This window comes from Sturnus vulgaris, chromosome 2 (assembly GCF_052056855.1).
Source record: "Sturnus vulgaris isolate bStuVul1 chromosome 2, bStuVul1.hap1, whole genome shotgun sequence".
NCBI classification, from domain to species: domain Eukaryota; kingdom Metazoa; phylum Chordata; class Aves; order Passeriformes; family Sturnidae; genus Sturnus; species Sturnus vulgaris.
In genome coordinates, this window is record NC_142244.1 from 12,795,782 (window position 1) to 12,813,417 (window position 17,636).

Genomic DNA, 17,636 nt, shown 5'->3' on the forward strand with positions numbered 1-17,636 from the left:
ACAAATTCCTCTCAAAACACGCAATAGTACAATGCAAATGTGTATTTTTTGCATATTGAGCCCTTGGAAAGCACATTTAACTGAAATGGAATGACTGTCAGACGTGTAAAATTTACAGGGTAATCACTAAGAGGGTATCTAAAACATGTACTGTGGAAACAGAGTAACAGCTTCTGTTCTAGGTTCACATCTCACTCCTTGATCACCTCATTTTAAACAAATACCATGCTGACTATGGCTAAAATGCTATGACTGGAAATTTATGAAAAGTACTTGCAGTGATTACTAGTGAGGTTAATGTGTAGCCAGTGAGTGACAAATCTGGATTCTCAGCAAGCAACATCGGTAATAACAAAAGAACAAAACCAGAAAAATCCTCCACTGAATAACTGCTATATCCTCATGCAGTATGTTCTGCAAACAGTCCATTATCACAGTATTTCCCTCCTCCCAAAGTTTGAAAGCATTAAAGATAAAAGCTTCTGTTTGGGAGCATTGCCTAAATATCACCCTGCTCAGAATGTAACAGGAAAGCCAGTGGAATAATTAGTTCTGGCTTTGCTAGTCAAAAGAGATGAGTCATCCACAATATGGATCAAACTATTCACAGGCTCAGCCATTTGCACATCTGTGCTATAAAATGAAGTGTGTGTTCTCTTGTTTCAGCTCCAAGACATGGACTGTCAGTGACAACACCCGAGAATGTGGTTGTTAATATTTGTAAGTGCAAAGAGGAAGGTAGTGCTGAAGGGATGAAGGCACTGAAGGTAGTCACATACCTTCATTTTGGTTTGTGGATTGAACATGCAGTTAGGACAGGACTATATAACCCTCTAGACAAAAGTGAACTGAGCAATTTTTGCTTAGCTAGGCCACAACTTAAACAAAAATGAAATGGTATTGGAAGAAGAGAAAAACTGCTCTAAAGGACTTGACACTTGATTACATTTCATAAAACTGGAGAAAATTTTATGTGTTAGTTGTTATTTTCACTGAGGTATTGTGTGGCTCTTGGGCTTTCAGCTCTACTAGGTGCCCAGAGAACAGTGAAGCTTTTCCATGTCATTATAAACCATTCAGTTGAGTGAACAGAACATTGCTGTTTCTCAGAATCAGGTCAGTAATCAGTTAGTTTGGAACAGACACAATACCTCTTCTCATCTCCAGAAATGAAACTACACTACATGAAAAACAGGCTCGTGCAGCTCTATTCCCAGAAATCAGGAATCACTAAAAGGTTATTAAATCTCTCTTCAGTATAACAAACTTGGGAACCTGTGCAATCCTGATTTTCCATGCAGCTGTGACTCTGCTGTCCTTACATATCCACTGAAATTGTCACCCATGAGGAGAAATGCATAATAACAAAAGACAGCAATGTGAAACTGGTCACTCCCCAGGGGAATTGAGAAAGACTTGCTTTCAGACCAACTACAGAAAACATGAGAAGTCACCAAAGAAAAAAGCTTTGTTTCCTTTAGAGAACTTCCTTTCAAAAACTAACATGTACTTACTTACACAAACAAAGAAACAAACATACAACACAGACACTCTTAATAAGCCAGTGGGTCAATTTCTCCAGTAAGTAGGAAGATCAGGAAAACAAACAAACAAAAAAATACGATCTCTATCACTTTTTCTTTGGAAAAAAGTGTGTTTATTTTTCCCCTTCTTAAGAACCTAAGCTTTGCACTGGAAAAATGCAGGCTTCAGAGCTGCAATGCATGATTCCCTGTACATCATCCTAAGTTTCATTTACTGGCTACAGTGAACACAAAGATAGTTTTAATTTTACATAGCTGGATTCAGTCCACAGCTGGACTTCAGTCACAGCTGGAGTTAGTGGATGACTCCTTCATTCACTTCTACCCAGACTTTTCTTCCACTTGGCTATCTGTAAGCTCTGCTTTCTAACCTATTTCACTTCCAACAGTTGTACTATGGAAACACTTGTAACATACTGCCAAAACCTCTTTACTGGTTCATGATGCCAAATTCCTTCAAATTTTCAACTTTTCTCTTTCCTATTGCAGCAGAAATCAACTTAGATTACATGCTGTTTCTCTCCCTGTCTCAGTCTTAAGCCTTATTTGATTCACTGGACATAGTAATAACATTTCCATGGAATTTGAGGATTTGTGTGGGAACTCAAAAAAACCAGGGATTACTTTGGTTGCTAGCAACTGCTATTCTGCAAGTTGTAACTACCTTTGGATAAGAGATACTAGGCAATGCAACATGCTGTCAGAGTCTGTGTTACAGAGAAATGCAAGTTTAAACACTGTATTTTACTGTAGTATATTTTATAGCCAGGATAGGTAGACAGTCCAAAGCTACCAGAATTCCTGCATCTGGTATTGTTTAGTCAACTTGTGATAGCTGCTGTGGACACCCAAAATGTTCAGTATCAAAAACTTACCTTGAGTTTTCACTGGATCAGATATTTGGCTTGGGTCGCTCAGCCCATATGCATTAGCTGCTCTCACAAGGAAGAGATAAATTGCATTAGGTTTTAGCCCTTTAACTGCAAAACTCTCAGTTTTCACATTTTCAGCTACAGTTTGCCAGCTGCTCCCTGATGCATGGCTAAGGATAAAGCACACAACAGAAGGTTAGCACGTGGTTCTTTAGCAACACATCACATGTAAACATCCAGACAGCAAGATCACAAGGAGACCCACATACCTGAAGGCCTCAATTATGTAAGAGGTTGGAGTTGCACCTGAATTCAAATTAGGTTGCCATGACAACGTTACTGTATTTCTGCTGACATCTGTAACCTCGGGCTTTGATGGAGCACTAGGAATCAAGTTTGGGTCAGTGGGTCTCGGTGGCTGCACTGGGACTCCGAACTCTGACAAAAGGAGACAGAAATGCTGAGCATGGACAGGCAGCAGCTCTTAGCTAAATGCTGCTCACATCTGCACTGGCAATTTATGACAGAGTCAGATAACTTCTGCATTTTGATTTCTGCTTTTCCTCCATGTGTTTTCTCCACACAGAGGGGCCCTGATGGATTTACCTTGGACCTCGATGAACGCGCTCCACGTCGCTTCGCCGCTCGGGGTTGAGGCGATGCAGGTGTACCGGCCGGTGTCACCCAGCTGAAGGGGAGAAGAGAAGAGCAAATATCTGAAATAATCAGCCACTCAGCGGCCTAGAAAAGTAATTACAGCTCTCTAGGTTCCCCCATGAATATGGATCAATGTATTAGCCTGCAAAAACTTCTGCACCAGAAACTCTTTCCGTTAGAAGTGACGATTTTGACAAAACAAAAACGGGTATTTATTTCTGAGCAGTCACAAAAGAATGGGAAATGCTGCAGATTCTAATTTAATGTTAACTATTCTGTAATGAGCAAGCTGAAGGCCATTTCTTGTAGCATTTATTCCTTACCCTGCAGAGGTCCTAACAAATAAACTGAGAAGGAACTCAGATAACAAGACCCCATGCAACTGTCAACCTTCTACATAAATAATGCCTGGGGATTTATCAGGACTGGAACACTGGGGAACATGTCATCCTTAAAGCAAAGCTTAAATATTGCACAGGGTAAATATTGCATGTGGCTCCCTGTGTTAGTATAAATTTCACTCTACAGCAGACCCAAAAAAGAATCTCCATATGCTATCCTCATCCCGTTCTGAATGTTGGATTATTTGTCCATATGTGACTTAATCACATTTCAAAAGTGTTTCTTTTTTTCCCCTCAAAAGAAATGCTATCCTACTCAGGTCCCAGCCTCAGCAGATGAACTGAAGGGAAGTGATCAAAAATCAGAGATTCAAGCTCTAAGCCAGTCTAACTTGTAATTGGCAGCAGGGCAGCTCTAGGGAATATGGTAAAGTGATGTATTCAGCCTAATGTAAAAAAAAGTTACTCCATTTCAAACCACAGAAAAGATAGCAGAGAATATCCAGTATGCTACAACTTCACATTTTAGAACATTTTAAAGTGTGCAATGCTTGACCAGCAGCAATACTGGCCAGGTATTACAACTCCCAGAGGAAGCCAGGTATTTGACAGGTGGTTAACCTTTTTAAGCTATGTTACCCTGATAAATGAGCATGTTTAAACACTAAAAACTCTTGTGAAAAATCTGCATACATGGCTCTATTACTGAATATGCTAAACAAAGGTTTTCTTTATAAACGTTTGAATTAACTAGATCATTTTAATCTATTAGTGCTAAAGCTTAAATAATGTAATGATTTGTCTTACTGAAATACATTCCCCTTCAAGTTTTAAGTACCAAATAATTCCCTTAATTAATACCTCTTTACAGCATTTTTTGTTATGAAATCTGAAATAATGTGCCCTAGGCAGTTGTTAAGCATAAAGAATGTACTATCTGAAAACATGAAGTATCAAATATTTTAGTACATTTATGTAACCTTTCATTAATTCTAAACACAGGGTTTACTACATCGAAAATGCTTGGGGTTGAAAGCACAAAATGAAACAAAAGAAGAAAACCCATTTGCCCGTTCAGGCTACCTTGGCATATCTGATCTGCAGTGCTCCAGTCTCCAGCTGCTTGATGCGAGAGTCTTGGGTGGAAATGAGGATCCCATCCTTTTTCCAGAGGATAGTGGGCATTAAAGTGCCCGTGGCCACACAGTTCAGGACTAAAGTACCATCCACAGCTACAGTCTGATTCACGGGACCCTGCCGAATGACAGGGGGAGGCCGGTCTGCAATCACTGCCAGGAGAAACAACAGGAAAGACATTTCTGCAACTGGAAGCAATTTTCTAATCATCTAAGCAACAGCAGTTGCTCGAGGCTTTGAAACAAACTAAAAATAATTAAACAAGTAATTAAAGTTGGAGGCATGCATTATTCAGGGCAGGGTGCATTATAATGATGCACAGCTATGGATGTTTAAAATGATACACAGCCTGGTATTTTGAGAACAGAGAAAGTATTGCATATTACACATCTCTGCTATCCTCCAGGCATCCTCCAAGTCCAAGTGTCTTTATGAAGTGATAATGGAAAAAGAAAGGACTTCCCAGATTATTTGGCAAGGCACAGATTTCACCTTTTCCATCTTTCAGCACTGCCAGGCCTGTGTAACACAGCTCATACTTCCAGCATTTAAAGACAGAGCAAAAGGAGGTAGACAATCAGGGGATAACCTCACAAATACCTATTGCTTAAATAGCCATTTTTTATGTGCCAACTACTCATCTTGGTGCTGTGTCTTAATTGTGAGATGCCCAGTAGTAGGGTAAAGCAAACACAAATGGATAAAGCCATTTTGGAACGATTTCTTCTATGAAATATTTTTCAAGTAGTTTCTGACTTTTATGATGACTTCACAGCCCCCAAGAAAATCCTACAATCCCATTGTCTATGTCAATTTTAAAACAACTTTCATACAATGGAAATTAAGTGCTATTGATGGGTTGTTTAATTATAATAAAAATAAATTAAAAAATAAAAATATAAACCAGTCTCAGTATTCACAGAAAAAAAGAATGGTAGTCTTCCATTATCCAAAAAAGAGGTAAAAGTTATCTTGTTGTATTTTGAGGTCTGCTTTACCTGTACCATCCAAGATGACATATACTGATGATCTGAAAATAGCCATAATTTTAAATGTCATAAATGTGTTCAGCAGTGGCATGGAGCTCACAAAACTTAAAAACTGGCTTGGTAGCTGAAATATTCTGATAATTTGTGAAAATCAGATATTTCTAAATTACTCTTCATAACAACAGACAGGATGTTAGCACTGTTTTTTTTGGCTACATTCCAACTCCCATAATTTCATTTGCATGTTCAAATGACATTCTGTTTTCAACTGCATTATTTATCCTTTAGTTCTTGTCTCAGCCTGTTGCTACACACTTTAAGACCATTACAATCTTTCTGCAGAGACAGACAAAATAAGCCCATTTATAATTTGCATTTGACTTTTACAAGTTTGTAAAGAACTTTGCAGTTGGCAAAGGTAAGGAGTTGACTGATTTGTGCTTTATAGGAGAAATCTAATGACACTGAAATTCATGGCTAATTTAAGTCCACTGAAGTTGATGCCAACTCCTCCTACCTTTAGGAAAACCATTCATAAAGGTATTCTAATACCTTTACAAATATTCAGCATATTCTGTCTTCACTTTTATATAAGTACCAGAAGTACCAAAATTATAAGAAAACATCTACCCATCAGATCAATCCAGAGACTACAGTAAAGAAAATGCATTTAAACTGATTATTTCCAAATTCAATATGGCATAGGTCACTAGCAGAAAACTGTTGTAAATTTATTTCTCACTCTGCCATGGTCTTCTCCCCAGTGAAAAACTGGAAAAAGAAGGATTAGGAAATGTGGCTTACAATTTGTGAAGAACCAGAAGGGATGTAGTCCTATCCCTCCCATGTCAATCCAGGAGGATGGGAAGATAAATAAACAACTTTTATCCTAAAAGTTCACTGCATGTTTCTAGTATTTTATTATTTCTACGTTTTCTATAGGGCAAAGGGCTATTTTATGGAAACTCTTCTCAGACAACAGCTTCCCTCTGCTCAAATTCTCTCTCTTATCCTCTTCCTTTGTAAATAAGATTAGCATTTTTCCCCGTTTATCTCTGCTATTAAAAATAAAAAGTATTTCTGATAATTGGCAAAGTGGTCTCACACCAACATGCATTACTGCTTGTAGTCATGCTCCCTGTAGTTTTTTCATCATGTATTTTTTCCTTACTACTCCTAAAAAGGAATGTATGATTTCTATGTTATTCCACTGGTCTCCATACAGGTTGATTTTTTTTTTCCTTGCTAAAACACAATACTATGAAACAGGGAGAAAAACAGGTCAATGGAAGTTCTAAGCAAATGGCCACACAATAAAAGGGACAAAGAACAAGATAGCACACAATCTGAAAGTAAATTAAATCCAGTGGGGGAAGCTAAAAAAGAGTCAGATAAAAATTACCAGATCTGACAAAAATCCATACACTGAATATACTTACCAAATACAAAATGGATATATGGAGTTACACATCATCCAGAATTCTAAGCCCCTGACAGAGTTGGCCAAAACAGGATCTTTATGTTCAAAGAAACATGCAATCCACATTTATGCAAAACAGATTTCAAAGAAGTGTCACATCACCACACTGCTGTCTTCAAATAAAACTAAAAAACTTGGAAATGATAAAATTAATCTATGATTACCATCTGTAACTTCCAAGTAGGCTTTTGTTATGATACTTCCTGCAACATTTAAAGTCTGGCAGATGTAGTATCCAACATCAGATCTCTGGACATTGGTGATGGTGAGGTCTCCTGTCTGGGAAACTGAAAATCGGCTGGATGACTGAGGGGGCTGGTATGAGAAAAGTAGATTCTAAAAGATGTCCAGGAAAGAAAGTGGGGAAAAACTAGGTTAAATAAATTCAAACATCAATAAACATAACTTTAATATTGCTAAACAAATTAATCTTTTCATATTACACAGAAATCATTCTGATCTTCATGTCTTAAGCATGTCTATACCACAACGTGAATAGCTTCTGTAGGATTTTTTTAATGACAAAATAGGTGCAGACATGCCCATAGAATTGTGTAAGACTTTTGGGATTGCTCTAATACTCTCTAGGATCAATACTGGACTTTGCACTAAGTGCCACAGAGTCTAGTGAAGATGGGAAATGTACAGATACAGCAATGGTGTGAGCAACTGTGGTGAACCTCAGTAATTTGCTTTAATGTTCTTTTTTAGAACTTGCTCCAGGGCGTTCGTTTGCTTTCATTTAAATGCAGATGGTGGTTTACTTATCTGTATTTTAACATTTGCCTTCCTACAAATGGAGCAGTTTTTTAAAAAGAGGTGCTCTACAGGTCTCTCTGAATAGAGTGTTTGTGTTTTATGACAAGTATTATAATACTGAATCCTATTTCTATTTAGATAGTTTGGGTATGAAGTACATAGTATTTACCAAAAATCAGTTGGGGGTTGAATTTCTAACTCTGTATGAATAACTTGTGAATAAGAATACTTTAGGATCACACAGGGTATCTTCCTCTTTTTTTCTTGGCTAACTATCTTTTGCATTTCCAAAAATTGTCCAAAGGAATGGGACACAATATTCTCCAGCACTAGCAAACACTATTCTTTGATCTCCTCTTTCATTTCTCTCAATCATCACAAGTAGTCACCACTCATATGAGTGAAAAAAAGATGTACTAGACAACATGCGGTGGAAGGAAGGAAGGAAGGAAGGAAGGAAGGAAGGAAGGAAGGAAGGAAGGAAGGAAGGAAGGAAGGAAGGAAGGAAGGAAGGAAGGAAGGAAGGAAGGAAGGAAGGAAGGAAGGAAGGAAGGAAGGAAGGAAGGAAGGAAGGAAGGAAGGAAGGAAGGAAGGAAGGAAGGAAGGAAGGAAGGAAGGAAGGAAGGAAGGAAGGAAGGAAGGAAGGAAGGAAGGAAGGAAGGAAGGAAGGAAGGAAGGAAGGAAGGAAGGAAGGAAGGAAGGAAGGAAGGAAGGAAGGAAGGAAGGAAGGAAGGAAGGAAGGAAGGAAATAAAAGCACAATATACTGCTATATATATATATACCACTGAAGATTATCATCTAAATTTGGTTAGCAGTCTAGCTGTACTTAGGTATTCAGACAGAAATGTTGCAAATGGAGTAAAGAAGTCCATCTCCAAATGCTCTCAATTTCTCTGCCCCATTGTTTTTTAGCACAAAGAACTCTATCATATACTCTTGCACCATTCATTCCTTCATTCACAGGAAACCCAGAATCCCATATTCCTTCTTTCCTTCCAATAAAGAATACTTTGTGTCACATCCCTCCTTCAAAAGATGACTCTGAAAGAAAACTTGCTGTGCTATATTGTGTTTCACCCACTGGCTTTCAAGATCTTTTACAAAGAAGATGAAAATAATTTTCCCTCCCATTCAAATAAGGAACTTGGGAGAAAAAGTGACCTATTCAAGTACGGACTGTCAGTCAACTGATGGAGTGGGAAAGTAGTTCTCCTCAGCCCAGAACTAGAGTCCTACCCATGCAGTGATGCAGATCAATGCAGCAAATAGTTTAGTTTGCCAGAAACTCAAAAACACATGGGAAACTAACAGCTGCACCATAAACCCAGAGCCAAACTTTCTGAAAATCTGGGAGTGTTTGGGGGTTCGAACAAATTTCAGCATAAGTCATCTCTCCATTTCTTAAAAGTTCTCCCTGTTAGGTGAAACAGATTATCAGAATAGTGAAACATGGAATGTTTCTAGCTGATTCACAGATTTATTTTTACATTCATGGAGAAAACAGGAGACAGCAAAACATAGATCTGTTGTAATAAGACTGACATCACTTAGCATGCACATGCCTTAGAAGTAAAGAATAAGTATCCAGCATCCCCAAACTCTAAACCTGTTTCCCGTATCTTTAAAACAATAATTAAAATACTTTTCCCTCATGTGAAATAATTTCTTGAAGAAACTGCCAGGAAGGAGGACAGAAAGGGTGTGTCACCTGACTCCCTTCTCTCCTCCAGAAGATGGCTGGCTGAGGGTTTCCAGTTGCTTCACACTGGAAAGTCACCGTTCTCCCCAGTGCAGCCACCTGGTCTCGAGGCTTTACAACAAACTGTGGAGGCTCTGAAAGGAAAACACCAAAAATAAATAAATAACACTGCCATCAGATGATTAGAAAGAACAATTTACCTCCTGAGTTTTAATGGCATAAACCAGAACAGTTAAGTTTCTTTAATAAGGAGAGGCAGCACAGGTAAGGTCTCTAAGAGCCACAGCTTCAGCATACTCAGATAATCTTTTCTATGTCTAGACCTCACAATTAAAACTCTGACTGTGCAACATGTGGTTTAAGTGTTGACCCAGTGTACAAAGAAATAAGTTCCACTAGCTTGATGAGACAACTTGCAGAGCAACAGTCACCAACACAAACAAATCTGCTACAATTTGGTTTTTAAAGGAGGAATAGGGCTGCAAGCCAGAATAGAGAAATTTTTGAGGGACAACTGGTCCAGAGGTTTCACTTTGTTAAGGGCTGCAAGACACACTGCTGAGCAACTAGGAACTAAGGCTTACACATACAAAACTCATCATCTCAGACTTAGGAAAACTGAGGAGAGAAAAAGCCCTTAAGTGCTTATATAAGAGACTTTTGATGTAGTCATGATCTCAAAAAAAACTTGAAGTCAAAAGCCCAAGAAATACTATTCAAATTATAACCACTTAAAATCTCCAGTTCAAACACATTGAGAAGGAATGAATTTAAAGGAACAGCAGAACTAAATGTCTTCCTCATTTACATACGCAAGAGCATGTTCAAACAAAATATGTATGCAAATGAAGGCAAATTTGAAACATCTGCTCAGCCTAACATTATAAATACTGCCAGCATTGTTTGATTTATACTGACTTATACTGAACAACCCCTTCATCCAGTAGTAAGTAGAATGTCAAAAAATCATGTCTGTCACGTTAAAAAAAAAAAAATCAGCATAGATATTTTGGTGATGCTAGCATAGAAAAAATCTAGTATCTTCTACAGGCTGTTAACTTTAGCTTCTTGAAAAATGTGCATTAAATCAAAGCCCATTTATTTATTGATTTCCAATTCTTTCTGATCATCTATCTAAAACTAATTATGCTCTCCCTCTTCTTTGGATTGAGAATAAAGGGGACGTTTTGTATCTGACTTTAAGAAATCAAATGATTTTGATATTTGTTTCCTCTTTTCTCCCCTTGCGAACATTGATTTTAAACATTTAAAAACAGTGCAAAATATGTAATGCAAAGATGTGTTTTCTAAACATCAAGTAGTAGTGGCTTTACCTAGAATAAATTCAATAACACTTAAGGCCTTTAAAAAAAAAATAAAAATTGCTTTCACTGTTCCTGCGGGCCAATTCTTGCAGTTATCTGTTCACTGTGCCTTGTGTCTGCTCCCTGGTGAGTTCATATCAGAATATAGTCTTCCTACACCCCTCCTGCTTCGAGAGGAATTTTTGAAGCATAACACTATTGTCTATATTTGGATGCAAATGCTACCTTTCCCAGCATTTCCTTAGATAAGAAACCATGCAAAGTGAAGCTAAGATTGACCTACTGTAATTAGCAGACTTCAAAACATTTAGCTCTGAAACGTTCAGCCAGTACCTTGGAAGAGGATGTGGGAAGACTTTGACATGACAGCACGTTTCATTTGGAAGGGATCGTGAGGCATGGGGGGGAGAATGGAGATGAGGGTGAAACACCTTTGTTATGCTGCTAGATTCCAGTAACAAGAATAAATTTAGCATACAGTTAAATTTAGGGTTTGGCTGGTTCTGTACGAGCCTGTAACACAATATGGAACTGAGGGTTTCTAAACCCTGTGCCTGTGCAGAGGATTTATGAGGTTTCAGATTTTGTTGAACTCGAGGACAGGTACAACCATAAAGAAAATAAAATGGTTCTGACCACTGGAGAAATAGCTGGATTGTTGTGATTACAGTACCTCAAGATGACCATTCAGGGAATACTTAACACAAAAATGAAGAGGGATTTAGTCCTGTAGGCAGCCATGGAAAAATTTATAAAATAAATTATAAAATAAATGTACCTATTTAAAATATATAAATGTACCCATATAAAATAAATAGGTACATATTTCTCTAAGTATTACTCTAAATTCATATTTTATACGGATACTACTCAAAAATACATGCATATTGCCCATGTATGTATTATTCTAAATCTATTGCCATTAAGGTAAATAATAAAAATCTTATTAGCTTCAATGTTAGAAGAATTGAACAGGGTTAAGAGAAACTATATTTAAATTCCATTCTATGTTAACTGTATTGGAAGCTTTTTCACTGCCTTTTTTTTTTAATATCAATTTGATTTCACATCTTGATTCACATACATGTGATATGTAATGATGAGACTGTAAAAGATGCCAAAACAATAAATCCCCGTAAGAAAAGAACAACTTTTACCCTGGAAACCTTTTAACCAAACATGATTTTTTTAGCACAATTTGAAGTTCAACCCATGCAGTCACTGAAGAAAGGACATATTAGGATTTGACATGAGACATCATACAAAAACAGACAGAAAATTTGCAACCCCATTACCTTTCTCTTTGTCATTAAGTTACCCAAACTTCATGCAGAATTTATTCTGTTCGATGTGTCTTGCCAATAACAAGTAAAGGATGGGAGCTGGGTGGTTGGAGGAGATGGAAGGGGATGGATGGGAAGGGGAGGAGAAGTTCCCGTCACAGTGACACGATGACTAGAAGATGGCCAATAAAATTTCAACTTACCAGACACAACTAAAAACAAAAACAAAACAAAAAGAAAACATGGGATAAATAAAATTGAACAGACATGAAACAAAGCAAAGAATAAAGCAAAATTAAAGAAAAAAAAATTAAAAATGGATCCTTGGTTAGGACCTTAGAAAGCAAACACATATTCTGATATATGAAAAATAGGTTGATAATGTTGAACAACATTTTTATATTTTGATTTTTAAGGAGCAGTCTCTATCAAATACTGAAAGTAGGTGGTAGAGGAAAATGGGTAACAGACTGAAATGCTGGTCAGGCAGTCTGGGTTATACTTCAAAACTTTCTAATGAATTGAGTAAAATATTTGTTTTTCTTTCCCCACATTATCATTATTCATCTGCATCAAGATCTTTCCATGATAAAATTAACTTTACAACTTAAAATCTCCAGTAAATATCAATCTGCAACATTGCTGAAATGGAACAGTAACATATACAGACTTTCTAAAGTACCCAAACATTTACAAATGGAATATATTTTTCTGAAGCTAATATGTATTAAAAAAGAAAGTTTATTAAATAATTAATAATATGCTAAGGCATTTAGGCCACACACAAATCTCTTCAGTAGAGAATTGCTGTGTCCAGGTCATAAGGCTGACTATTAAACTGTAAATGCAAAGTAAACCACAATTAAAACTAGTTTGAAAAGATTCTTAACCCTTTTCTTTGTCCCCCAAATCTGAATTTCATTAAAATATTACAAACCAAACATTTATTGCAAAATACTAGATTTTTCAGTGGAAATGATCAGTGGTAAATTATCAAATATTAAATTATCCTTCAAATAGTTCAAAAATAGTTCAGAATTTTCATGAACTTTGAAATGGATCAGATTCTAGCAAGGTAACTTTGCTTATAAAAGAAAGACATGTTAGAAAGTATTCCAACCTAGTATCAGTGATGGAAAGAACAGATTGAAAATAATAAGCCAGAAGTAAGGCATTTTGAAAATATAAACAGATACTGATTAAAAAAAAAAAAAAGAGGAAAAATTAATAAAAATAGGTTAATTGGTGATAATTAGAATAAAGGTCCAGAAATATATAGCTTTTTAAATGCATGCTACACTTTGGTCTTATCACTTTATGTTGAGACTAAACCAGCTCTCATTCAGCACTTTTGTATCAAGTAGCTAAGCACCCTCAATTCACCATCCTGATTAACACATGCAGGACACCAATAATATCCACTTTGCCAACATTCATTAGGCATGAGGAATCTTGGCCTCCTGTTCTAATAAATACAGAGGACTCCAGGTGTATTACAAAAACGAAGCAGAAAGAGAATCAGATGGAATATTGGAATTTGGAACACGTTGAAAACAAGAAGCTGTAACTGCACATGCCAAGCCCAGATCAACTAGATTTGAGTTTTGTAAGAGACTTTTTTTTTTTTTTTAGGAAATAATCTCAAAGAGAGGAAGTTTAAATTACCGTTTTACAAAGATTTGAGTTTTAAAGAATTATTCTGGATGTGCACTAGTCTTCTTTAAATGGTATTTCTCAAAAAGAAAATCGTGTGAATTACTCTGCTCAGATTAGCTCTACAATTCCTAAGAGGAGTGACCAAGAAATGCTACACATGAATTCCTGAGAGAAATCTGCTCTTCCCCAAGATTCAGCTCCCAGGTACTCTTGTTCATGTCTAACTCTGTATTTCCCTGTAACTGTTGCTTTTTCACCGAAAAGCTCTTTACTAAACTTGCAATTACAATCTGACATGGTCTGGAATTAGAAATGATTCTCCAAAAAACACAACCCATTGTAGATGAAACAGAGTGATAAGAGACTTAATGGAATGCAATTCTTGCACAGAGAAAGCAACTCTAAATATTTTTTTTCATTTGTTGAGTAGTACCAAGAAGAGGGAAATTCAGCCTTCTCAGTAGTAATGTAGAGTTGCTCAAGTCCTCTACTGCAAACTCATTAGAAAATGGCTAAAAGACCTTACTTGAGTGCTCAATTATAATTCTACAAATTAAATTAACTTCTAAGTGCTGAATTTTCCCTTTTCTTTTTATTAGACATTTCTCACTGTAGGTCAAAAATAACCCTGTCGAGCAAATATATGTTTTTGCCCACCTGTGAAAACAGAGGGGATACTGATACATGAAAACAAATCCCTATAGAAACAGGGCATCACATTGGTTGCAAATCTGTGGAAAGGGGAAAAGGTGAAGTTTCACAGAAAAATTCGAACCATTTTGTCAGAGGAATATCATGTGGTTTCAAAGAACAACAATAACAGCAACATCTACAACAAAGACCACATTCTTAGTTTGATTTGCAGGCTATTGATATCTAAGGTTACTAAAACTGAGAAGCAAGTAGTTTTTCCTCTATTATATCTCATTTTATTTGACACCACTTTCAATTATAAAGTAAATTAATTTTCCCTGTGTTAATAATGGCTTTTCACATGGCAATTAGGTGGAATAACCTGTTTGTAAAGACAGGAAGTTAGCATGTAAAACCGCAACTACCAAAGGAATAATATTTTTGCCTTTCATATAATTTCCTTGACATGCAAGGCTTTTCAGGGAAGACATGTCCAGTCTGAACAAAAACCAAAAGAAAAGCGGTTTCCAGTCTAGTGACGTGATCTTTTAATGCCTTATTCTTTCCAGCAATCCTATCAACCTCGCTGGGACTATTGGTATCATTAAATCCACTCACAGGAGTAGGAATTTACAGTTTTAGGACTTAAAACTACAGCCCAGTATAGTTGCCAGATGTTAATGGAGCAACTATTACATTTGACAGATGTAGTTTTGTAGGTTCACATGATAATCAGGTTGGAAGCAACCTCGGAGGTCTCCATTCCAACCTCCTGCTCAAGAGGGTCAGCTACAGGGTCAGTCAGGGATTGATCCAGTCAGAGCCTGAAAAATTTCAAGAAATAATAATGTGCAGACTCTGGCAGCCTGCTCTGCTGCTTGGCTGTCCAGCCAGTGAAGAAATGCCTTCTCATGTCCAGCCTCAATCTTCCTTGTTCCAACTTAAATCCATTGTCCCTTGTGCTCCCTCCATGCACCACTGGGATGAGCCTGGGTCTGTCTCACCCTGGGGTCTCATATGAGAGCTCAACATGCTGTGTGCAATGCCTGCATCTCAAAAAGACACATTTTGTAGCTCTCTTCACAGAGGTGAATATAAATGTTGATCTAGTATTTCTCTAGAACCCACTGGCTTTCTCATATTTAGAATAAAATGTTAGTGTTGCATCCATTTCTTAGTCTGCCATTAGGCAAGTTAGAAGCTTCAAGTACCCCATTCTTCATAGCTTGGGAGCAATTATCTATCTCAAAAGGAGTATAATTATAGAATTTTTCATTTATGTATACTAATAACATTCTTTTGAGATCCAAGGCGGCACTTAACTCCTAAAGAGTATTTTTTCAGCATATTTAATACTCATTAATTATTATTCTCAACTATTGCTATTTACAAATATTTTCCAGGTTCCAAGTATCTTCTTGCTATTTAACTGACACAATTTGAATACTTTTGATTGAAGTTCAATGTGTTTCACTTTTGATTATTTTTAAAAAAATCTTCATGCCTTCAAGGACTGCTGGACACTAATAGAAGTCATAAAAGAAGTGAGAAAGTATAACTCTACACCAGAGAAATTAAACAATCACAATTTTCAGGCCAATAATTGCACACAACAATCAAGCTCATAACTTGAGTTTTGCATAAATACTTAGTCAATATGACTAATCTAGACAATGGCAGTCACAATGAAATTCAGATACCTTTCAAGTAATTTTGTGATACATTAATCCCAGTTCAAGTGAAATATATCAGAGATTGCATGTGCCTGTAGAAATGAAGTGGTAGGAGATGGGACAGGAGTATGAGCAGATGTGCTGGAGTAGACAATGGAGTGAGAAGCCAGAATTCCCATTTGGATTGGCTGGGTACAGACTAGACAGTGAGAGGGGAGAAACAGCAGAGCTAGCGACAGAGATAGCACAGAGATTGCTGTGCTGTCTGTCAGGGAGCTGAAACTCAGCTGTTTGTCATCTTCATATGAAATAAATGGCTGAGAAATCCACAGTTTATGACCCCTATCTTTAATGTGTGGGTAGAGAAAATCTGGGTATTGCAGTCACATGTAGAAGAAATGTAAGAGTCTGATTATGTTTAGCAAACGGGTCAGACTCTGACTTTTTGCATCCTAAAAAACAAATGAACAAGAAATCCTGAACAATTCCAAACAAAAACTCTGCAAAAAGCTGCCAACATCTTCTACTCAAAAATGTGTTTAATTTCTAATCCTGCTAAACTCTGAAATCTTATGAAAAATTTTTATGTTCAACTATCTGAAAGAGGACCATTGAATACCTCCCTGCAACATGACTACCAGATATTTATGTTGGTGTTTTGCAAAAACTATTATTAACAGAGATAGTTTAAGACAATGTGCCATGTTCCATTTCGTATCAGGTGATTTGTAGGCTATTTGTTCTTATCAAAGCAATCTGAAACTCTCAATATCCTTGATATGCACATCTCTCTGCAGTCATTTGTGGGAAGTATCACTTTCTACAGAGAAATAAACAAAAGCCTGAACCTCTTGTCCTGAAAAAAAAAAAAAAATATAAATGCTGCCATTCAGCTGCCTCCTGGCTTCAGCCTGTGACAAATACAGGAAAATAACACCAGGTACAGTACAAAAGAACTGGGGTATATCACTTTCCATCCTCCCTGGACTCTCTACTTTCAGCTGTCACTTCTTGAGGTCTAAACACATACACACACGATTCACATTTTCCTGGATTTTCCGCTGAAGCTGACACTGCTGTGGGAGGATGCTGGGCCACCCTTGCTCACGGTGAATGCTTTCAGAGTGCGTGGTCCCAGAGCACCCAGCCGGACCCGGAGCAGCGCAGACATCGCAGGAAAGGTCTCCCAGGCTGGCGCCAAGCGCGCCCCAGGGCGGGGGGAAAGTGTTTACACGAGATTTCTGATGCCTCAAATCAAAAGTGATGACTTGTAACTGCAAATCACCAGCAAGGGAGCGATCGTGGTTTGTTGTATTTATGGCGAGTGGAAAAAATTCTGGTTTAGATTGCTGCTGATTTGTCAGACAAGTGCTTCTTAAGTTTAAAGGAACAAGTGATTACGTACTTCAAATTTACCAAACCCAAGAAGATTAAAAAATCTGATTGGAAAGAAAAGAGATTAATTATTTTCTATAATTTTAATGTGAAGGATGAAATTAAGACTGGAACAGATGACTTACTAGTTGGAAAAATAGTTTTGATACTAAGGCCACCTTTTTAGAATTAGAATTAGTGAAACCCATAAAA

General features: G+C 37.1%; 1 protein-coding gene across 5 annotated transcripts in view; it reads right to left on the minus strand.

Annotated features, from left to right (window-relative positions):
- ROBO1 (roundabout guidance receptor 1) overlaps positions 1 to 17,636 on the minus strand; it is a 679,988-nt gene that overhangs the window by 52,688 nt on the left and 609,664 nt on the right. For all 5 annotated transcript variants that reach the window (XM_088157812.1, XM_088157825.1, XM_088157810.1 and 2 more), the window contains 6 exons: positions 9,489 to 9,613; positions 7,185 to 7,356; positions 4,498 to 4,703; positions 3,023 to 3,104; positions 2,686 to 2,854; positions 2,420 to 2,586 (listed from right to left, as the gene is read on the minus strand). In XM_088157812.1, coding sequence (XP_088013938.1) covers positions 2,420 to 2,586; positions 2,686 to 2,854; positions 3,023 to 3,104; positions 4,498 to 4,703; positions 7,185 to 7,356; positions 9,489 to 9,613 — 921 coding nt within the window. The remainder of the gene's footprint in view (positions 1 to 2,419; positions 2,587 to 2,685; positions 2,855 to 3,022; positions 3,105 to 4,497; positions 4,704 to 7,184; positions 7,357 to 9,488; positions 9,614 to 17,636) is intronic.